Here is a 24,857-nt window from a genome sequence, read left to right as displayed (position 1 = left end):
ATAGAAACTTGGATCGCTTGACAGGTTTTAAATGCAATTTGAAAACAAAACAGAAACTTTACAAATAAAATGGTCAACACTACAATCGTTGAAAATTACTACCAAACTGTCTAATCTTTAAACGTTATAATTTCATAGACTTTGTATAACATTTATATAATGTCATTTGCTATCAGATCAGGTCACAAAACTTTCTATCCAAAATAACAGGCGTCAAGATAAAATGTTGACTATCAGAAATGCCTAATTAAAAGCAATGCGCAAATTTTTGATTAGCTTTTCAAATTGTTTCGAAACACAAAACGATGTTTGCTATTAAAGGTATATTGCAAACTTTATTGAAATCATAGTTGCAGGCTTGTGTTTTTTTAAGGTGTCAAATTTCTTCAGCGGTTTCCCAAATTTTGGACTTGCAACTTTTTGGTATTTAAATGAAGCACTTGCGATCACCCAAACCAAACCTTAAAAAAACCCTGCTCCCTTGAATGTTTCAATTGCATTACTATCAATAAAATGGCATTTTCAAATTATCAAACTATAGTGTGAAAACTTATATTGAAGATTTTTTGAAACCTTTTTACCCAAGTGAGTCTTAAACTGCTAGCAGTTTTTTACAAGGGATTCATTTTGGCATATCTGAGTACTGTTAGATCAATTGAGGCCAAAATAAGTAAAAAACATGATGAAAAATACAGGTTTTCAACTAATTTTTCGATTTGCCTGCAGACCTGGTAACATTCCATGGAGCAACAAGTGTTGTTTTAATTACTTTTGACTGATAAATTACAAGCCAGAGAACACCCATTTCATTAAAAGCAATCACTCTAGTGATTCTTTAAATGTTATATACCAACCCACTGTGACGCAACAACCGCTCCAGGTCGGACTGCCTGCTTGCTGTTGTTGCTCAACAACATTAACGTCCGACTTAAACCGCTCGCTCAATTAGCTGCGCATTTCGCCTTCGCCTTAGCAACGCTCGCTAACCACCCCACGCCACCGCCTTGTTTCTTTTAACATATGACGAAGTAATCCTGAACAATTAAATCAAGCTGTGTCCTTCTCTATCGCTTGCCCCAACCGAGCCCCTTTTTCACAAACGAAATTGCGCCGCCCCTCCGCCGCTGCACTTCCAATCGAGACGGAACGCCGCCCAGCACAATTCGAACCCGAATTGGAACCGAGCGCCAATTTACGCCTTCGGTACTTTCCCCGCCCTCTTTTAAATTCATTGTCAACAATTAGCTTTAAATTGTGCCAAAGTAAATTCTTTTTCAAACAAGTTTTGATTTTTTCTTGTGCTTATTGCAGTAGAAAGTTAAATAAAGCTTTCTGAGAACAAAAGTAGTCATTTCTCACTTGTGGGGGCTAGCTTCACCCTACAGATATTTTTTTTACACATTTTCTTTTCCTCATTCAAGGTTTACTGTAACATTACAACATCTAAATAAATCTAGCCAATTGAAAACTACTGCATGTGCTGAGAAACACACCACCCACCCATTTTGCCAAGTAGAATTATTTACTATACAAATACAAGTAGATCTTGAGCCAAGTCTTCTACCAGTTGACTGACAACTCAATTTGACTAACAGACGGATCTTGGTGACTTTTAACCTTGATACTATTGTCCAGCGGCGTTGCTAAAGCGGATCATCACACTTACAAATACGCCTTTTATTTGGTTCAAAGATTAGTTGAAAAACAAGAGAAATAACCCCATTTCATAGGTTCAATAAGACTTTCTTTAAATCTACTGTTTTTGTTTATTTGTTTTTGAGTCTTGACTTAATCTCGTAAACCAAGAGTCTTTGAAAAAGTGAGATTGTATTTTTCAAATTCAAAAGTAAACAAACGATTCAATGACGTAACAATAAAATCGAACAGGTGTAATATGACGAATAATAGAGTTAAATGACTTCAAAAGAATTATTTCATTTCAAGGTAAAAACGAAAGTTTCATCTCGAAAGATTAAGGTAATCTTTATCAAATTAAAAGAAAAAGGTAAAATCAAGCTGCGATAGCTTATCTAGTTATTAGCACCATCATCATTATTGTACAAAAACACACAAAGTACGGGTTAGTTGAACTATAAATATCAAACAATCGTAAAAACGTAGGTCTTGTTCACCGCAAGGCTCTTTGTAGTGAAAACATTTGATTGCACAAAGAATCAATTGCAAAATTATGGCTGCTGGTGAAATTATCAATGTACAGATGACAACAATGCATAAGGTTATATTGGAAGGCATCAAGCGTTTCAATCAGGTTCTTCTTTTCCGATCGAGTTAGATTATGTCTCTCAATAATTCTCGCCGAGTATAAAGTTTCAAAGTTTTTTTGCTAGTTTTCAAAAACAACTCATTGAAAGGTCACCAGGTGTTTTAAAGGTTCGATATTATTTTAGAATGACTGCTTTTGTTAACGATTTATGAGCGCCAGAGTTTGGGAACTACTGGTTAAGGAATGACCGATAGCATCGTATCGAAGCTCCACATAAATTTGACAACACATAAAGACTTGGGTTTTGGAAGTTTTGCAAATTACCTTAAAAACCATTTCATTTCATTTAAATGTTAATAGTGATAAATGTTTTTCAAAGTGCTTTGGACAGAATCGCTGAGCATTCAGCAGTTGGTGCGGAACTTTATCACCATTCATCGAAAACTAATTTTGCGCGTCGAGTCGATTTGTGTGATGTTCCCACCAGGTGATTTTTTTAACTTTGTGACATCGGCTTGGTGAAGTTCTGGGGGAAAACCCCCATAGTGGAAGTGGAGCCGGTGTCGTTCCAGGAAACTTGAAGGATCCCCATTTGCCAACCTTCGTCCTAAAAACGTATCACAATTACAAAATAAACAAGTTAAAATAATTGAAAGAATGTATATGATAATATTTAGAAAATAAATGCCGGCCAGAAATTTAATTTTAGGCGTTGAACAAGATAGAAATCGCACACACCTGTTCTTCTGGGTCGGGAAACTCGACGACGTAAATCACATCGTTTTTCTCGAACGACAATTCGTCCTCGTCAGCTCCGTGGTAAGGGTACATCGCCTGCACCTATAGAAATCATACAACTCACATCATATAGAAATCATACAACACACAATAAAAAAACTATAGAAATCATACACATTATATTAGAAATACAAATATAAAAATAACACAAGCGAAATCAGGAAACGAATGGACTTACCGTGTACAAATAGTGGGGGGGCAAAATCACCGTGCCGTCATCTTTGGGGGGGACCTCGTCGTAAATTTCTGAAATACAGAATTGTTGGTGACTCTAGTAAAAACAACTGGGCTGATTATAGCAATATGAATTTCAGAGAAATAACACTTGAGTTTTCTTGTTTTCAGAGACAGCACATTAACAAGAAAGGCAAATAGTTGAACACAGCATTTTTAAAGTACAACAAACACTGTTAAAGCTTCTATCCAAAAAAAAACACCCAAAATGGCAAACAGTTGAATATCGAAAAAAAGTAAATCACAAGTACAAAGTTGTCATTGTTGTGTCATACTGACCTGCTGTGACATCACGAGGGGCTTCTGGGGGTAGATCGTAAATAGGGGAACCACCGTTTAGTTGGGGGTCTTCTTCAGGTATCTGAACAAAAAAGTTGGTGAGAAATCTTGAACAAACAAGTATTTAAAAAGAATGAAAATCAATTGTCAAACTGCTTCAAGGTTAATAGGAACATGCAGCGCTTCGTGCAAAAACACTTTCGCACAAGATTGTAAATCAACACAACACGCTTTCAAATAAGAACAAGGTTCAATTTTGCAATTAAACATTCAACATTTACTAATCAGTAAATATCAAAGAACTCAAAAAAACCGAAAGAAATTATTTTGATGCCCTTTTTCTGGTTTATTTGAGTGATTTGGGGGAATTCAATTTTCTTCATCATTAATTAGAACAAACCGTCAATAATCTCTTGCACATAAATTTCAATCATAGTTTTTTTGTCCAACAAACATCACAACATTTAATGCTTTTATTTTTACAAATAAAGAAATTATGAATCAAATTACTAAATATTATAATAAAGTTTCTGTACAGTCAATTCAAACCAGACACAACAATAGGTAACAATGACAAAACAATAGGTTAAGTATATTAAAAGAATTACTGAAGCCATCTGAAAATGCAATTACGATTTGATAATCTGAATAAATTAAACTTTAAATCCTGAAGATCTGTAAAAACAATTTGTTTATTTTAAGATTGCTCCAATTATAACATTCAAAGATCAGTATTTAAAAACTCAATCACAGCACTTTATTTGCAACAAAAATAAAAACAATAATTATCGATTAATAAAACTGCATTTTAGATCGATAGCTGTAAGATTAACTACAATCAAAAATGACTTGCTTGCGGCAATTGATTCCTAAATCAACAAAATTGAATCAAATCTTGGTGTTCAAAAGTTAAAAGTTTACCGAATAAAAACCAGAGAGGGGATTCCCCAATCAATTCTCTGTCGATGTTTCAATTACAAAAAGTAAAAATGCAACAAATTCTGGCCGAACGACAAGAATTACAAAACAATCTGTTTCTAACTACAAATTAACCTGAGTTTGATTTTCACTAAATGATACCTTTGCTGACTCATCACTCTGCAGCACTTTTGCTGAGTCACTGCCAGAAAGTCCACTTTTTGCAAAAACTTTTACGTTAAAGTCGGAATTTGTGTCTTTGCTGGGATTGCCAACTTTGATGACGTCATCAGTGACATCATCGGCCACATCGTATATATTTTCGTCTTCGGGGGTATTTTTATCACCACTAGAGGCAGTATAGTCCACTGCGAAGTCATAAAAATCCTCAGGAGCAGAACCAGGTGGAATGATGACCTCTTGGCCAGAACCAGGCTGTGTCATCGAAGGATTTAGAGCTGCGTTTATGACATCACTTAAATTGGAAGTTTTTTTGACGTCATTACTTTCAGCGGCATGTTCATCAACTTTTGTGACATCATCACCAGGGTTGTGATTAGCACCACCTAGTGGTAGGACCAAAGGAGCGACCAAAGTTTTGCGAAACGATTCGTCGTCCGACACAAAAATAGACGACTGAGAAGAAACACTGGAACTTCCGTCAAGACTAATGACGTCATGGTTGCTAGGGGAGACTTTATCATGGTTGCTAGGTGAAACATCATCATCATGGTTGCTAGGTGAAACATCATCATCACGGTTGCTAGGGGGGACGTCATCATGGTTACTAGGGAACATATCATCATGGTTGCCAGGGAACATATCACCATGGTTGCCAGGGAACATATCATCATGGTTGCTAGGGGAGACGTCATCATCACGGTTGCTAGGGGAGACGTCATCATGGTTACTAGGGAACATATCATCATGGTTGCCAGGGAACATATCATCATGGTTGCCAGGGAACATATCATCATGGTTGCTAGGAGAGACGCCGTCATCACGGTTGCTAGGAGAGGCGCCGTCATCATGGTTGCTAGGGGCGGCGTCATCATCATGGTTGCTAGGTAACATATCCTCATTGTCGTCAGAATAACTTGGTCGTTTGTTGCCGAACTCCACATTTTCATAATTATGTTTTTCATCGGAATTGACCGATTCAACTTCAACCTGATCCCTGTAAGCTGGAGTCATCCGCAAGTATCTTTCATCATGTGAATCAATTTCATCACGTGAATCATAAAGTCCATCATGTGAATTATGAAGTCCATCATGTGAATTATGAACTCCATCATGTGAATCGTGATCTTCATTATGTGATTGGTCGTGATCATGAACAGCGTCCACTTTATCTTCATGATGTTCATCATGATGCTGCTCATATGATTCATGAGCTCTATCATTTGAGTTACGAACAGCGTCAAGATCTTGATTAGTATGCTGTTCATATGATTCATGAGATGTATCATGAGCAGCATCCAATTTATCTGCATGATCCATATCATGATGCTGCTCATATGAATCACCGTGATGCAATTCAAGATCATCTTTCACCTCTTCATTTGTTTCATGCTCACATGAATCGTGATCCAACTTTTCAAAAGTATGAAAACCGTCGTTGTCATGGCGACCGTCATCAGAAGCTGCCCGGTTACCAAGGTTACCAAGACTACCAGTATCGCTGTTGGATCTTTGTATTTCGTCGCTACGGTAATCTGGAGAGTGCATTCTCTGGAAGTGAGGATTCGCTGACGCGGCACTTTTATCCTCGGGACTTTTTGTCGAGTCATCGTTCTTCGGAGCTCGTGAAAAAAATTTGTCGAGTCCGGTGAAAAAAAGAAGAGACCTCCGCTTCTTGGTCGACTGAAAAAGCGGCGATTATATCGGTTAAGCGGCATTTTAGTCGAACGCAAATGTGGTGTTAGTACCTGAACACAAGGGGGCAGCAAACCAACCTCTGGCTTGTTTCGTTCCAAAGTTTGCGACTTTTTCTTGTCGGCGACATTCTGCGGTTCCGATCCGGCCTCGGGGAGGGTCATGGTTCGCGGTCTGGCCTGTGGCGCCGTGGCAGGTGACAGCTCGGCACTGGCACCCGCCTCAGTTGCCACCTTGCCACTGGCACCCGCCTCAGTTGCCACCTTGCCACTGGCACCCGCCTCAGTTGCCACGTTGCCAGTGTCAAGCGTCAGGCGCGGCGATGGTTTTGGTTTGTCGGGTTCCTGCTGTGGAGTGGCATGCACCGACGACATGCGGTTAGTGACAACTACCCACACACACACACACATACACCCACACACACATACAAAGCACAGAGGGGCAAAACATTGTGCAATAAACAAGCTTTACAAACACATCTACATTAAAACAATCTAAATCAGTGGCTCTCAAACTTTTCACTTGGCAACATTTTGTTTCCTTGACTTCATTTTTTAAAACCGGATAAATTTTTAAATCACCTTTCAATATTCTTTAACATTTTTAGTCGCAACTTATTCAAAACTATTTATTGTAGGTAAGCTGACAAATGATTTATTTATTGATATTAAAACACAAAAAGGATGCGCCCAGTCTAATATATTTTAAAAGTGAAAGAATTAAAAAGATTTTTTCAGATGTTTGAGAACCACTGATTTAAATTACAACAGCTGTCTGTTTTTATAATAATAAATACAAATCTCGGTTTAAGTTTATTTTTGTCATATTAATTCAACACATCTCACCCTGGTTAAAACTCCAAGTGTAGAAATATAAGGTAATGCGCATCATAATAAGGTTTAACAGTGATTGAAAGTTACCCTAAACAATTTAAATGTAATGTTTATGAAAGACAAAGCTAGTTTGTTGTTATTATTGTTCTGATAAATTAGTTTAGTAAGGTGCAGATAATTCTGGGGCACTTAGAATTTGTCCAAACATGTCACGAAAGACACCAAACCATGTAAAGTCAACTCTAGAGTCGTGTATTTTACGCAATACTTGAACCACACACAGGGATTGGAATGAATGCTGGAGCTGTAGTTGGAGATGTTTATTGTGATATCGGATATTTCGAACAAAAGTGTCGCGATTCGATAATGACGGCATTACGGTGCTCAAGCAAGCGAAATAGATGGAAAGAAACGTTTAAAAGCATTTTCTTGGCTCAATTGGCAATTTTGCTTTTTTCATTTTACTATTTTTTTTGATAAAATTAATTTTAATTAAAAATTTTAAACTTTACTTGGGATTTTCAAAGCCTGGTTAAAAATCCTCTGACAATTTGGTGACGAAGAACGATAGCACGACTTGACATCGGGTACAATCCGATATCACCATACACCCTAGCTGCACTAACAGCAATCATTCCAACCTGTGTGATCAAACAACGAAAACCTTATGACGTCACAACCGTGGTTACCTCTTTGATGTCCTCTGGTGCTTGGGTGATCTTCGGAGCTTCTGATTGGTCGGTTCCGTTGGTCACGTGACCCAACTGCTGCCCGATCTGGATGTTGACGTATTGATGCGAACTTGAAAAACAAACATTGAAAGGTTGAAATATATTCATTAGGTCAGTTTCAACCTTTTATGGATTACGCACCCCTAAAAAATAATAAAAAGATTTTCGGCACCCCGACTGAATTTTCGTTGAGTATTTTGCTAAAATGTCGCTATAAATGGAACTTTAACAAGACAATCAACTTAGAACATGTAGGAAAATGTCATTTGATATAATGGTCTCTAATCGCACACAAATAGTTGACCTATCCCTATCGGCATCCTTAAGCATTAGAAATGGCACACCAGGGCGCCCCGGTTGAGAACCACTTCACTGAGTGGTGGTAGCATGGTAGCATTTTCAAATTACGGCTTTTTGATACAAACTTGTATCATCATCAGTTGATGGGTTGGATGATGTCGATTTCCCGACCTTTTTGGGTTTGAGATTCGTTTTTAAGCTACATTACAGATGCGAGCGTAGTTTAACAGAGGGAATAAAACTTGCAACAATATTGCCTCGTTTTGCTAAACACCACAACATACTCGAAAGGTTTCGCAGGCCTGGTTAAGAACCACTACTGTAAAGGACAATGGGCAAAATGTGTCGTGCGGTAACTTTGCAACAAACGATGCAAATTACGGTTGACAATAAAAACAGAGTTTGGCTTACTCGGGCTCGGAGTGGTTCGAACTTCGCTTCCTTCTTTCTTCATTCTTTCCGCTCCTTCAAACAATAACACACTGTGACGTCACATACTACACGTCCGATACTAGGCTGGTACCGATTGCAAATTACTTTTGAAGTGTTAGCCATGATTTGAGTTTTATTTCAAAGAAAAAAAATTTTCAAAGGTTTTTTTTTCAATTGACAACTGATAGCATTTAAACTTCTTTAATGCCATTTTTGGGCAAAATTACCAGAAAAAAATTGCCCTTGAAAAATTTAGTTTGCTTACTTGATTATAATAACATTAATAACATTGCATTTTGATATAATGCGGTAGCTTCGTCCGATCTGTCACAAACATCTTTATCGACAAATATACCTTGAGTTTTTGTTCGAAGTTGACCCGCTGAGCCTTCGGTCACCAGATGACCTTTCCGAGTGACCCCGTGACCTTTGACCCTCATCGGCCGGCAAGGTCGCCGGTTCCGGAACCTTCGGTGCCGTTTCCACCCGCCTGGAAATATACCAGGGGATTAGAAAAATCAAGCCCCTGATATAGAGACTCGCACAAAATTGATCTAATGCAGGCAATTTACTGAGAAGGGTTCCAGGTGTTGTGCGTAGTTTAAAAAAATTAAAAATAACTTTTTTTACAGCTGTCGTAAAATTTCTCCCTCTGTTAAATTAATTGTTTTTGGGGTTGGCTTTAATAAACTTAAGTAAATTTAAGCAGAATGGTTTCTTTTCAAAATCGAGGGAAAAAGCTACTAAGTGTAAAAAAGATTGAAAACAACCGGGCAAAAAAAATAAACTTCTTACACTTCAAAATTGCTACTTTATTTTACAAGCTTCAATAGCTTGCTTTGCTTCTCAAATTATTTATTTCAAACAAATGCATTTTAAATGAAACAAAATACTTAAAATCCATGCCACAATGTTCATTGGAATTTAACCAGTCATTTTTAAAACAATGCGTCAATGGAAAAAAAGGTGAAATACAAAATCAACTCCCTTTTAACATTGTTGCTATTTAAAAATTAAAAAATCTGGTACAGACAGCCGATAGAAACACCAGGGCGGTATTTCAGCAATTGTTTGCAATCCAACAGTTTTCTTCTCAAAAGGTTAACTTTTGGAAAAATATTCCTTACAGGAATAGAATAAGTAGTACCGGACATTACTGCTGTAGTTACTTTGAGGGAAGACTATGCAAGCCACTTAAAAAAATTTTGTTAATGAATTTTTATAAAACATAGTAATGTATTTACATTGGTGAGTGGATAAAGGAGGTACTTTTAAAACCGCTCGTAAAACATTAAAATATTTTTATAGCATTTACATTGGTGAGTGGAGTCGTTGGATCTTATATTCCCCGTTGTTGAAAGTGTCTTTGATATTTGCCACGACATCGAGCAGCTTCGTTCGAACCTGAACAATATTCAGGCTGATAGAAACACAACGATAGAAAATTGGATCGCTTGACAGGTTTTAAATGCAATTTGAAAACAAAACAGTAACTTTACAAATAAAATGGTCAACACTACAATCGTTGAAAATTACTACAAAACTTTCTAAACACATAACTTCAGCTTCACATCAAATTAACTCAAATACAAAGTGGCTACACTGAATTCTAAATCATTTTTTCACAAGAGTTTTAAAAACAACCTTAATTGCTCTTTGATACTGAAATCAGTTAATTGTGACAGTTTTTATCTTCAAACGTTATTAAAAATATCAAACATATTTTAACGGAATCATTGCGATGGCCTTGTAGAATAAAACGACGGACAGAGAACTCTACTTTACGTAATTGTTTTCTAACGTAAAAACCTCAATACGTCTATGTTAGAATGAGCCTTAATATAGGTGCAGGATAAAATTGCTTGATTGAATTCATTAAGCAAATGACTTATCTCGCACCCTCATATTACAAGGTTTTGAAACCAAAAGTATTTAAATCACATAAGTTCACCTCGGAAAGTTCGTTGTAGAAAGCTTTCTCAGCAGTTGCGATGTTCGTAACAATGTCGGCGCACAGGACGACCCGCGAGTCGAAAAGGTCGGGAAGTTCTTCGTGAAGTTGTGAGTTCAGCGTCTCGTAAGTATCATGGGCCTCTGTCACGTGATCCTGGGCCTATCACGTGAATATCATGTTCAAAAGATAATTCACAATAAAACATAAAGTATATGCGGAATGCAAGTTTATTCAAAATCTACTTTTTAAACAGATTGATTTTGGTTACCTTTTGAAGATCTCCATTTTGTCCAAATATGTAAAAATAAGCATAGTTGCTAAAATTAAAAATTGTTGATTGTTGGCATTTTATAAAACAAGTAGAAATAAACTTTAAACGACCATCTTCCAAGGCATACTACTAATACTCTGCAGTAAATACATAAGGAGGCCGTATAAGTTGATAGACCGACTCAGCACTTTAAACCTAAATGCAGTGCCTTGAAACTGCAACCTGTAAGTACACAGTAAATATCTGTAAATTTAAATCAGTCAGAATGGCTCTATATGTGGTATACTTGTTCAACAAACATCTTATTCTTTGGAGTATAACGGCTGGAGGTTTTAATTAGACAAAAAATGAATTTTAAAACCCATAAAAAAGCAGGTAGCATTTTAAAGTAACAAAAAGAATGCTTTCTATGTATATATGGGCTTAAAATTTATTCTTGTATAACAAATCTTAATAAGATACGTCGAAAAACATTGTCGGCCCATATAATGTGACAACTAGTGGTCATTGTCACATAGAAATCTCACCCTAGATAATTTTGTTTCCTCGAGTTTTTTTGCTCCCTGTAAGCTTGCGAGATTTCGTCGTGCCGCGTCAAAATCCACCAACTTCCGACCTCGCTTGTTCACTTTGACCTTCATCTCATTGCACTAAAAAAATAAGCTTTGAAAACAACTATTCAGTTTATTGCAGGGGCCTTCAACTTTTATATTACCACAAAATTTTGTATCTCAAATGCGATCCCAATTCTTATTCGGCCATTTGATAAAAGTTTTGTAAAACGTCGTTTCTGAAACACTCAATTTATTCGAACCTGAGTGAGATGATCTTGTAGGACAGATATAACCTCTGTGTTCAGTCGGGCGTGAAGGTCACTGTGCAGAAGATTCGTCGTCTGTAAAAAATAAAAGTTAAATTGGGTTGGAAGTATGATGTTAGATATTAAGTGACCCAAGCTGCTATCCGATAACAGTTTAATTAAAAAATCCATGATTTGTGGCAAATATATCGAAAATATAAAGTTAATAACTAAAGCTATGTAAAGTAAAAATAACGCCAATTAGAGCAAAATACAAAGTTATCTTTAAAGGTTATAATTTCATAGACTTTGTATAACATTTATATAATGTCATTTGCTATCAGATCAGGTCACAAAACTTTCTATCCAAAATAACAGGCGTCAAGATAAAATGTTGAGTATTAGAAATGCCTAATTAAAAGCAATGTGCAAATTTTTGATTAGCTTGTCAAATTGTTTCGAAACACAAAACGATGTTTGCTATTAAAGGTATATTGCAAACTTTATTTAAATCATAGTTGCAGGTGCCATTGCAACAATATAAATGTGCAATCTGTTCAGTTTTGTAAATAAACCACTTAACAATGCAAAAGACCGACCTACAATTAATACAATCTGCCTTTAATGACGATTTTACAGGAAGCGTTTTTAATCAAATTTATCGCGGTTCTGTACAATCCAAACTTCTGTAGTTATACTTCATTGCATTATATTACTTTAAGAAGCTTGAAACAAGAAATGGTAAAACAAGTTTTTAAAATATATTTGTGAATTTTAGGAAAAATAAAAAAAGTTCGCCCAGGTTAAGTGGATTGTGGCACAAGCTAGCATCTGATAAGTATTTCATTCTACTCACAACTTTATTTCAATTAACACTTACTTTTGAGAGTGTTGCGACCATATCTTTTCCCATCCAACCGTCTTCGTAAACCTCTCCCAGCGATGCATAGAAATCATTGGCTGCCGACTGCATTGCTAAAATTAAAAAAAGTAAGCAACCTGAAAAAGCTAAAACACTTTTGGTTTTAAAGAATCTCATGCAAACAACTTAATTTTTTTTTTCAGACAATATATTTTTACAGAAACTGATGATGCTTGTTGTTATGCGACGGAATATATATTTTTGTCAATTTTGAGAAACAATTTAGGCTTTGCATATGTTTTTAAAATCAACAGTTTAAATATTTAGCTTTATAAAGCAAAAAAAGAAAATGTAACAACTATAATCCTCAAAATATCTTGTTAAAAAAATCAAAACTAATGAATCAGTAGAAATTTCAAAAATATGAACTTTACCGATTATGGATTGAAGGTATCTTTTCATATCTTGCTGGAACTTTGTAAACTGAACCTGAAAAATAAAGTAAATATTTAGAAAAAGTGATTTTTCAACCCATGGGCAGCGAACTAAAACTTTGTCGCCATTTGATCTGGTCGGGTAAAGACTAAAGTAATTCACATGCTTAGATTTATTGAGGTTGCTTCAAGCAAGATTTCTACAAAATTTAAAAAATTTGGGGAAACCATGAGTGAATTGAGGAAGCAATACAAAGACATCTGACTTGTTAATACTAATTATATGGGCCGAAAATTTATTTTCGGGACATATCTTGTTTTTGCCGCTATTCTTTTTTGGTTTCCTATGGTATGTTTCAGACCGAGTTTTGTCCGAAGCTTTATAGAAAAAGTAGACATCGTAGAACCTTCAAATTTTCAGACATGGCGTAGAGTGGTATGTAGGTGCTTTGTAAAAGTTTATGAGGCTGCACTCCCAGGGGCCTTTGCTTGGGGGGTAAAAACCTGAAATATTGCGTTTTAGCACTTTGTAGCTAACGACAGCCATCTAGCAGCAGAAAAACTTTCATACAGAATTCGTTCATATTCGCTTGCTTTGTCCAGCTCGCGTCGCGACGAGGCGGCTGCTGGCATCCCTGCTGCGCCCTATTGTCCCGCGCGTGCAACATTTGTGTTGGAAGTGGCTTGCCTAGTAAAACTATGCACATGCGACTTGCCTTTCATAAAGAGGCCTCTCTAAGTAAAAAAACCTATTGCTCTTACAACACAAAATATTTTACCACCGCAAATTTAAATGCGAATCCTACAGGCAGTGTACACATCTCTGTTAGCACATGTTGTAATTGTTGCACCATTCAAACATATCAACACCAGGTCTAAGCAAATATAATTATACAAGGGCCGCAACAACAAAAAGCTTAAGTTTAACGCATTCTTAACGACGACGTTACAAAGCTACGTCATAACATGGCGTCATAAATAAATAAATCTTGCGTTTATTGGATTTAAATTGGCAAAACTTTCAATATAAAACGTGGCTTATTAGGCACATAAACGTGTTTGCATATTGCTAAAAACTACAGAATTAAACTCTGTTTCAACAGTGATTGCTCAGACCAAGGCATGGTAAAAATTTACACAGTAAAAGTTGGAAAAAGTATAGCAAACCATAGACGTTAAATCATTTAGAGAGAATGAAAAAATTGACTTTTTAAACATGCTAGCTGACCAAAATGTAATAACATGGCCGTAAGCATTATCTACGTAAATTTTTATTGATCAAATGTATGTTTCGATCATTTGCCAAAATCTACGCCATATTTGAACCCCCTTCGCTTCAAAGCCATAAGTTATTATATTATTATACACAACTTATAATTGTGTGTAGATATGTTGGATTGGAGTAACATACAGAACAGGTGCAAATAGCAAATATTCTCCAAATACGATGTTTCCAATATTCTCCAAATCGTATTTCATCGTGTTGTCGCGGTAATACACAAAGAGGTAAGGCCGTGAATAAAGTTTCACCCACCGTACAATTAACGGAGGGAAGCATTTCGAGTAGGGATGTTCAAGGCAGAATATCGGCGACACATTTATAATGCTTGCTTTAAATGCGGCGTCAGCATTTTTTGGGGCGACCAATTACTTCGCGATAAGCTTCGCCTAATAATTAAGTGTCAATAGGGTGTATTTACCGCCGCAAGTTTAAATGCGAAATCTTAAGGCAGTCTACGCCTCTCTGTTAGCACCTGTTGTGCATCTTGCTCCAACCAGCATACCAACATCAGGCCTAAACTTATCTAGCAAAACTTTCGATTTAATAGTTTGCGTATTAGGCACGTAATAGTGTTTTTCATATTGTTTGAAACGACAGATTTAAAGCCTGTTTTAACAGTGATTGCTCGGACCAAGCTATGGTAAAAAATTACCTAGTGAAAGTTTGCAAAAGTATAGCAAACCATAGGCGTTAAACCATTTTTAGTCTTTAAGAGAATGATAATATTTGATTTTCAAACACGTAAGCTGGTCAAAATTTAATAAAATAGCCATATGCATTATCTAAGTAAATTCTATTTATCAAATATATGTTTCGATCATTCCCCAAATTCTACGCCATATTTGAACCCCTTTCGCATCAAAGGCATATTTTAAGTGGGGAAGTTTTCGGCCCATATCTGTTTTTGCTTGCAGAAACAAGTTAAGGAAAATGAAAAACAAAATATATAATATAAAGTACACAATACAAAATATTAAAAAAAAAATTAAAAAAAAAAAAATTAAAATAAAGTAAAAATTGAAAATAAACACTAAGCCCTGAAAATATATCCCCTGACAAAATATACAACAACCGCACCCCCTTCTAGTTTATTATGTTTTTCCCTTAAAAATGTTCAGCGGGTAGAATTAGGTCGGCAAAGCTTTGCTGGTATAGCTCAGTGTTTGGGACGCTGTGAAAAAAGTTAAGAAACACTAATATTCTAAGAATACAGTTAAAGTGTGAAAATTTATATTGAAGATTTTTTGAAACATTTTTACCCAAGGGAGTCTTAAACTGCTTGCAATTTTTTACAAGGGATTCATTTTTGCATATCTGAGTACTGTTAGATCAATTGAGGCCAAAATAAATAAAAAACATGATGAAAAATACAGGTTTTCAACTAATTTTTCGATTTGCCTGCAGACCTGGTAACATTCCATGGAGCAACAAGTGTTGTTTTAATTACTTTTGACTGATAAATTACAAGCCAGAGAACACCCATTTCATTAAAAGCAATCACTCTAGTGATTCTTTAAATGTTATATACTTGTTTAAAACATGATGAGGTCTTATGTTTTTCAAAAAACCAACAGGATTGAAACAGTTTTATAATGAATGCTTTCAATAATCTTTGTTAATATTCACTGTGTGGCAGTGAAATAACAAATAATTCAAACTGTTGACACTAGTCTTTGGAGCAATACATTTCATACAATACATTAGGTTTCATTGAAATGAATTTGTGGCTAATTATGTAAAGAAAGCTTAACTGTTGACAAAACACTTCAAACATAATCAATTCTTTATCAAAACACTGAAATCTAGACTCTAAAAGTATTAATATTAATAAACAAGCATTAATGCAATACAGCTAGAAGCATTTAATTTACAAAAACAAAGACAACAATTTAACTAATATATATCAAACTGTTGAAGCCACTGTAATAGCACTAGCATAATTCAGCAAAGATAATGTCATAACAAGGTGTGGGTTATTTATTAATGCCTTTGCTGGTTTTTAGTTTTATATTTTAGTGTTTTATTAAAATTATAAATGTTGCCTTGGTGTCCTTCAGATATGTTAAAATTTTTATTCAATTAAGCTCGTTGGATATGTATTTGAGTTTATTAACCTATTGGTTAAGTTTTATTTTGCATTACATTAAGTTTGAATTTTTGAAAGCAAGAACACTCATTTTAAATTCTTATGTTTTTTAAAAAATTATAAAAAACAGATTTCAAACTATCCACAAAAAGCTACAAGAAATGGAGATTGAAGTGCCACAGGTTTTGGATGACGACTTAATTAACCAAATCTCACTTTCGAACAACAACAACAGTTTGAAACATGAGCTGCTGACAACACACACCACTGTGACATCATAATAGTAACACTTGAGAACACTTCAATAATAGCTAGAGTGAAAAGTAAGGGACTTACGTTTCGCTATTTTTAATTTCCTTTACTACATTTTATTCGTTTTATCTTCACTTTATTTCCACAGTTAATGATGGCATGAGTTATTGCTAAAAGTTGGAAAATATAAAATCTGTTGATTGCATTGAATGTTATGACATTTAAGTTGTAATAGAAACTACTATCTCTTGCAATATACTGTTTTTAAAATTCTAAACTCTTTTCAACATTTTTCCAGTAGATTAGAATTCCCAATCTAGAAATTACCTAAAATCATAAGGAATTGCAATTTGTTTCCTGAGAAATGTGAATGACAAAATTCTTAAATCAAAGGCAATTTTTAGGCTGTATTTTCAATTGCAGTTCAGATATTTGTTTTAAATGAGAAACTTAAAAACGCCATTGTACATTTTAAGTAGTTTGGGTCAAAATGGAAATTACATTAGAACTAGAATTTAAACATACAAGGAATCCCTAAATAACATTAGAATTAACTACAAACTGATCCAATTGATCGCAATAAAAACTATAGCTATCTAGTTATTAGCAAACGTGTTTCATGGAATAACAACACTATGATGTAATGCTTTGGAATGTGTTTGTAAAGTGGAGATATCTTGAGGTAATCATTAATCGAAATGCAGCAGCGGCTGGAAGTAGGCCACCACAGGTAAATGCAAGCATTTGCAAGCACATATCTCCACCAAATAACACTACTCATAACTTACAACATAAGTAACTCAAATTAAGTATTTTGAGGAATAAGAGTGATTTGCTGCTGTGCCAATCTCAGCAAGAAATCAAAATTCAAATACTTTTCAAAAGCTTGTAACTTGAAACTCAATTCATGTTTGCTAATTTGACAATTAAGGCCATTTGCCGGGATTTAAATTTTAATTTGTGAAATGACTGTTGTGACAGTGATTTCTAAACTCTAGTTTTTATTTTCACCTAAAATGTCTATAGTCCAAAAGCATTCTGAGTTTCTCGTTTGAAAAAAGTTTTTGGCCATGAAGCTGAAATGTTAGACCTAAAAATTGCCAATCTTGGTCCAAACATTTCAAATGCGACATAAATTCAAAACTTTTCAAAGAAAAAATTTTAGTTTTTTGAAAAACCTAAATTGGATCGCTCAATAGTTTTTGAATAGAATTCTAAAACAAAAGAGTTTAGATGCCGAGCTTAACACAACAGCAAATATAGTTGAAAATTTGGAAAGAAATGATAATTTAAGCTGACTGACAAAATTCAAAGACAACCAAATACTTGTGGCAACTCTTATTAGCGATAATATTAACAAATCATTTATAATCTGGTAATCTTAACTTATCATGATATGCTATATGACAGTTTAATAAAATTACAAATTATTTACCAAAGATAGTTTTAAGGAAAGCGATATTAACACTGGATAAATGACAATACATTTATTACTATCTAAAAAAAAAAATACTATTGCTGTGCGCTTAAATTTGTCTAAATTCATTTGCTAAAAGTTTCTACTTTGACCTGATAAAGCAGCTTGTGCAAAAGCTTGTCGAGGATTTAATACAATTTGTCGTTTTAAATTGACACCTGATTATCCTATTTAGAATCAGACAAATATGGACATTTACAAAGAATCAAATGTGAAAATAATTGCAGATATTTATTCGCTTTCTTTTTCTGATTGAATGGAAACAACAGAATCCCTATAGGAACTTCCTTTCGGCATATTTCAAGTGTTAGTGAAAATATTAGGTTAAGCAAAATGTAAGTTTACCAAGAACATAATTATGTATTTAGCTGAAGTGCAACTTTTCAAAATATAAGTTTACCAATTCGCTACAAATCTGGTTTTAAACATTTAGGAGACAAAAGTGCAGGAAGTGACTCGTGGTTGTTATTTAATCAAGATTCACCTGTTGCTTAGTAACAAGGTGAACGTAATTGTCGATGATTTCATCCTTGGTTTCATCGCCGCGCCCGAGCGAACGCAGCATCTGCAAAACACAAAACACGATAACATATGACAAACGCAGAGAATGACTCGTACAAGTGAAAACAAATCCATATGGTTCATTACAAATACTACTGTAGGAAAAAAGCATAAAATTTAAATCAAACAGGAACACTTAAAAACATTATTTTCTCAAGGAATGGTGAGATTTTTGCAAGTTACAGTAACCATAGCGACTTCATTTCAAAAGAAATATTCAAAGAAACTATATTCAAGATTGAATCTCTAAGTCAAAAGTTTTATTCCGATTAAAATTTCTCTTTTTTAAATGTGTAAAGTGTGTAAAGTATAGTTGGTAAGATAACTATAAAATCCTAGTTAATCTGACAAAGTTTCCGCTTTCAAATAATCATGACTTACTTATAAAACGGAACAAACAATTGGGTTCATTGCAAATGTTCTATTATAAAAATTCAAATCCACTAAAAATTAAAAAACTCAAGTATAAGACTAGGGATGTTTAAAGTAGAATATTGAACCTTGAATTCTAACAAGCTGGACATGTACTACAGTTTCCAAATTGCTGGAAATAGTAGTTGTTAAGAATGTTAACATTTGTTAGAATATATTTTTGATTACAATATACACAGGTTAACACTGTGGGCCTTGTGGGTTGTATGAGCAATAAGCCCTCCTTCAACAGGGTTGGACCTAAGCACTCGCCCGCTCGCCAATGCGAGTGCAAATCCCGACTGGCGAGTGGCTATTGCCAGGAAATTTCAACTTGTGTTAAGCACCACTACTAAGCGAAATATTACTTAGCGCCAGTTATTTCCTTAAACACTAAGGCGCAAATACCTTAAACACTACACAAATAATAAGGTTAATCGAAGTCACGTTCGAAGCTCGTATTAAAGATTCTTTGTCCGTGGTAAGATCGCAATAAAGACTCTTTGTCCCGTTTTAAAAAATCGTTTACCGGCAAACAATCAAAGACGCTATTGCTGCAGTGGTAAATAGTTATGAGATTTATTGTTAAACTTAAAGGTTAATTTTTTTAAGTTTAACCCGGTCGTTGATGCTCATGGAAAAGTTTATTGGACTTGCGATGTACCCAGCGATAAGAATTTTACTTTTCTGTATTTATTGAATTGTTTGCATAAGAAAATTATAAGCAATTACTGGAGTTTTTGGTAACAATAAGTTCGAATGTAAATGTCTTATATTATTTGTAGGCAGTGTATTTTAAGACGTTTAAGAGACCGAAACGGCCCACTGAACACTACGGTATTTTAAAAACCATACAGCTGAGAATTACCAATTAGTTTACGTAGGTATGTCGTTGCGCTCTCTTAAGTTCATAGCCCTGCACAGAAACTCTAGTGCATACAGTTGTTTACTATGTGAAAGAATGGTGTAGTTGTAAATTTACAATTATTTTGTGATTATTTGCTGTTTAACCAGCTACTATACTGTTAGGCGAAGTTTTGCGTTTTGTTTCTAGCGCGAAGCAACCAGCGGTGAAACGTCCTTCAAGCATAGAAAAACCAGAATACGAAAAAAAAAGTGCGAGCATTTAAAAAAAAATGATAAACGAACAGGCCGTGGCTACTAAATTGTCAGCGTTATTTTTTTCACTGAAGACTGTAACAAATGTTCACTGCTTAATGGGTCAATAATTTGTTGAACCATGCATGGAAATAAATGACCAGACTCTTAAAAAACAAATGTTTCGCATAGAAACCACAAGACAGGTTAACGATAACCCAAGAAATGGCAATTTGCAGACGGCGTGCCAACGAATTTGGCTATTGTTATTCGGTCTGGGCGAGTGCTGATGGATAGCTGCTCGCCTTGCTGGCGAGTGTAAATTTTTTCTTAGGAACAACCCTGTTCAAACAAAATCAGGGTTAAATAATTCAATAAAAATATACTAGGATTCAATATTCTGGATTCGTTGTTCTAAATTCGAAATCCAAAGTTCTAGAATCTCATGGGATTCCACTTTAAACATTCAAGACACATTCAGACTATTAAATAAATAAAAAATTCTGCCTAAAAAGGTCATTTTTTTCAATTACTGTAACTGTAAAAAAAATAAATACAACACAAAGTAAATAACTCAAACACAATGGAATCCTGCTTTAGAAAATCATGACCGAGTCTGCATTTGATTAAACCTTTCGACAAGATCTTGGGTGTGGAGCTTAAGTTTGCAGGTTAACTTTTTTATGCACACCGGAGGTGCAGAATCTTAACACAACTCAGCCTTTTTATAAAACCTGTCTGCATTCTGTGGCAGGTGCACACCCAACCTTTTTATAAAGCAATTTGTGTGTACACTATAATTTTATTGAAAATTTAGCAAGGTTTGGTGATATTAGGTGTTTTTTCAGCAGACGCTTGGATAAAACAAAGTATGAAGACTCTAATCTGAAACTCACAAGATGAACCAAAACAGATGCTAGAGAATACATTATTTTCTGAAATAAAAAATTTACACATAAATTTTGAAAAAAAGTTGAAATGTGGTTGAATCTGGAACGTTGTTGTGCATAAAATCATGATTACACAAATGCACACCTCAAAATTTGGCTCTGCACACCTGATGTCCTCAAAAAGTGTAATCAAGTGCAGACTAGCACACAGTTAGTAAATTGACGCAGCCAACATTTGATACTGACCTTTTCCCGACCTCTGAACGCCATTTTCGTGACGTTACGCTTCAACCGAGCGCTACTTTCCCTTCTATTTCCAGAGTCCGACATTTTGTCGCAAATTTATGAAACAAATTGAAATTTAAAGCACAACTGAATTTTGATTTTATACTTTATGTCCTAATACAAAACATATGTTCGACCAAATTTTAGTTTTGCAGCCTGTTTGGAAATGGTAAATTGATGTTAAAACCGAAAAATTATAAAAAAATATTGCTAATGGTTACGTAAAATTCTTAAAAACCTGCGGTCTAAATGTCAACTGGAAAGCTTATTAAACTGAAACTTTCAACCCATGATCTTGTAAGACCCAAGATTGCATTCTGTAATTTGTGGCCGTAAATAATTTAAACCAAAAAATACTTGCATAAATCTTTTTTTCAAATTCGGCCTCAGTCTAGAATCTTACAAATTTGTTTTTAAGTAACCAAAAGAGTTGTCCAAATTGAAACTGCAATAAAAAAATAAATAAAGTGGTAAATACTTCGATAAACCCAAACACTTACTCGCAACCTAAACCAAATAATGTTAGCAATATAAACCCCCGGACAAAAATGTGCTTCAGTTACAGTATTTAATTCCCAGTTTGCAATTTCAATTTTGACGACTGGTTTCATAATTGTTTTTCATCATTGTACAAAAAGGTGGCAGAATTCTTAGCCTGTGTCCCAAATTCGGCGCTCTTTCACTATTGTACGTAAAAATTAATTAAAAAAACAACTTTCTTCAAATGCCGCATACCACAAGACATATTGTTTGGGTTAGGGTGCGGGTTAGCGTTTGGTTGAGGGTGGGTCAAGTTATTATTAATAATAAACATAATATTACTTGACCCACCCTCACCCAAACGCTAACCCGTACCCTAACCCAAACAATATGCGTTGTGGTATGCGGTATTACTTTGTTTTGTTTTTTGCATAACTTTTCACGTACATAAGTGAAAGAGCGCCGGATTCTAGACCAGCGCACTTAGCCAGAGCCTAAATAATGTGCGTTGATTTAATAATGGTTTTGTTCATTTACAGTTTGAACGCTGTGGTAGAATTGTAGACCAGCGCCCAATTTTTCGCCTTTTGTATTGCTGCATTTCGTAATAGTTTTTTAACTGTACAATATTAAAAAGTTTGACGAAAACTTTTGCAAATGTTTTTAATTTGCTGCAAAATTTTTACTTCGCCCTTTTCATAGAATACTTAAACACAGTGTAACTTCGAGTCAAAATCAACACTGACCTCTAAACTGCAACCGATTCCCGTCAAATGAAAAAACAAACGAATTAAAACTGTTGTTAAGCTTCGATTGGAATCAAAAACTTTCTAAATTGACAATTTAAATTGCCTGCAAACATAGTTGTCTGAATAATTTGCTTAAATGTGGCGATTTATCAAGTAAGGTGATTTCTCTAGCACCATCTACCGGTTACTTTTAATCCACCGATAAAAACTCAATTTTTTCTGTTGCTTTAAATCTGTGGTTTGCTGAAATTTTACTCTATCTGAGCAGGTTTGTGTAACAAAAACACACTTAGGTTATTTACCCTCAGGATCAATTAAATCTGCGTGATTGAGTATTTCCGCATCGATGAGAGGCTTCAAGTAAAATGTTTGGCTTTTAAATCTAACGCTCTTCGACACCAAAACCTAGCCAACACACAGGGGTCAGCGCACAAATGTCACGCCAAATTAAACATATTTATCGTAAATATTTAATAAAAAAATTTTCACTCTCACTATAAGAATGTCCTATATTTTCAAAATTAAAAAAAAATATTAATATTCAATATTAAAAAAAAATATCAATATTCAATATCATATTGAGCATTTAATATGCGTATTATCGCGAATTTTCATACCAACAACAACCGACCAAAATAGAGCCAAATATCAATTAACACACCGAGAGACCAAATAATTCGTGTAGCGCTTGATCATACCTTTCCAACGATGCCAAACATGACCTGGTGAAATTTGAGGATATCGGCTTTTATCGTAGATAACCGATATTAATATTTATGGCGATAGCGGTCATTTTAAACGTCTGTCACTTGCCCATTTAATTCGCAATCGAGCGAAATTTTACCAAGACACTTCTACAAATCACATTGAACTGACAAATTCTCCTCAACCGCGAATTAATGTTTATTTAAGTTTTTAATATTTTTTTTAATTAAGAAAATATAGGGCATTCTTATAGATGCTGTGAAATTTTTTTCCTAAAATATTTAAGATAAATATGTTTAATTTGCCGTTTCATTTTTGTGCTGACCCTGTGTGTTGGCTAGCTTTTGGCAAGAATAGTTTGTTGCGATATTTTGAACTGCTGGTTTGTAATTGCAACGTTATTATCTTTTGACCGAAGGTTTCTAAGAATATACCTTCTTCAAAACTAAAATGTAGCAAAAACATTGCTATTTTGTGTAGGGTAAGGTTGCCCGTGATGGGACATTTTTGTTTCATATCATTGTAGCTTTAAACTATAACAATAAATTCAAACTATTTTTGGTCGAACTGTTAGTTCCGTCATCCCTGCTTGTTTAACACTTTCAAGTTTTCCTCCAGCATTTCAACTTTTTTGGTAAATGGTGATTTAAAAATCGTATTTTTGTCCCGTCTCATGAAACTTTGGACAGCATGAGCCGCGAGATGGGACACATGCAAACTATATTATATTTCTTAACATTCTTGATATACTTATTTTACAACGCTTAATGTATACCATAAAGATACAAAAGCTTTCAATTTACCTACGAGAAAACATGAATTTCAAAATAATTATTTAAAAAACAGACATTTCCATTTATTTTTAAATTTATTAAAAACAACGAATATTAGAAGTTTAAAACTGACAATCATGAGCTTATGTACATAAATCACATAAAAAGAGTGGTCCTTCTGGGTCAGCACATTTCTCAAGTGCCCATATTGGCTGCATTGTATCCAGTCTTCTGTGGAGGTCAAATAGCTTTCACCACACACAACGCAGGACCAATCTTTTTTGGGTGAGGTTCCTTTTCCATTTTGTGGTCTATTTTTTCGGAATAAATTTTGTTTTGTTTGCATTGTTTTGTTTTGTTTTTTGTACTATAGTGTAATTCTGTTGTTTCCAATTCCCTTTTCCTTCAAAGTCTTTTTATACGGTGATTCTGTTAGTAAAGTAGATGACTGCGCCCTTCCACTTCTTTTTTGGTTAGTGGCGACTGGTGGAGGGCTGACGTCATAAACCGAGATGGATTCTAAACCCTCAATATTAACGTTTTTATCTTGCATAGAAAAAGCTTCTTGAGAAATGTCGGACCTTTGTTCAACAGTTATTGATTCAATTGCAGTTGACGAACCAGGAACATGAATGTTCTGAAAATCCTCCTCAGGAATGTCTGATGTTGCAGAAGCCGCAAATTCATGTTCTTCGAATGTATCTTCGTTAATCGGCCAGACTCCACATTTTCTAAATGCATTTACAGATAGTGATACAGTTGCAGATTTCCCAAACGATTGAGAAACAGCTTCGGCGATTTGAAACTGTGTAAATGCTCTTCCTGGATGCTCACGCAACCAACGTTCAATTGCTTGGTCGTAGT

The 24,857-nt window shown here is 34.9% G+C and overlaps 1 protein-coding gene across 1 annotated transcript; it reads right to left on the bottom strand.

Moving 5' to 3' along the window:
* Positions 1-1,874: 1,874 nt before the first annotated feature.
* Positions 1,875-21,436, bottom strand: LOC146141379 (myc box-dependent-interacting protein 1-like). The gene is made up of 15 exons (XM_083389657.1): positions 21,248-21,436; positions 18,526-18,606; positions 12,945-12,999; positions 12,529-12,623; positions 11,664-11,744; positions 11,377-11,499; positions 10,576-10,737; positions 9,940-10,028; positions 8,980-9,114; positions 8,604-8,657; positions 7,851-7,962; positions 3,536-3,617; positions 3,201-3,268; positions 2,963-3,064; positions 1,875-2,831 (listed from the first exon to the last, which is right to left on the bottom strand). The coding sequence occupies exons 1-15, from the start codon at positions 21,329-21,331 to the stop codon at positions 2,721-2,723; spliced, it is 1,434 nt and encodes a 477-aa protein (XP_083245783.1). The 5' UTR covers positions 21,332-21,436; the 3' UTR covers positions 1,875-2,720.
* Positions 21,437-24,857: the final 3,421 nt, after the last annotated feature.

Source organism: Ascidiella aspersa, chromosome 5 (assembly GCF_963924565.1).
Source record: "Ascidiella aspersa chromosome 5, kaAscAspe10.2, whole genome shotgun sequence".
NCBI lineage: Eukaryota > Metazoa > Chordata > Ascidiacea > Phlebobranchia > Ascidiidae > Ascidiella > Ascidiella aspersa.
The sequence above is the reverse complement of the archived record's forward strand: the minus strand, read 5'-3'. Positions and strand labels throughout refer to the sequence as shown.

Coding starts and splice junctions, on each gene's coding strand:
- LOC146141379 (XM_083389657.1), bottom strand. CDS start 21,331: ATGTCGGACTCTGGAAATAGAAGGGAAAGTAGCGCTCGGTTGAAGCGT. Junction 13,000..18,525: donor ACCTTGTTACTAAGCAACAG/GTGAATCTTGAT, acceptor TTTATTTTTCAG/GTTCAGTTTACAAAGTTCCA. Junction 10,029..10,575: donor TCTACAACGAACTTTCCGAG/GTGAACTTATGT, acceptor AATATTGTTCAG/GTTCGAACGAAGCTGCTCGA.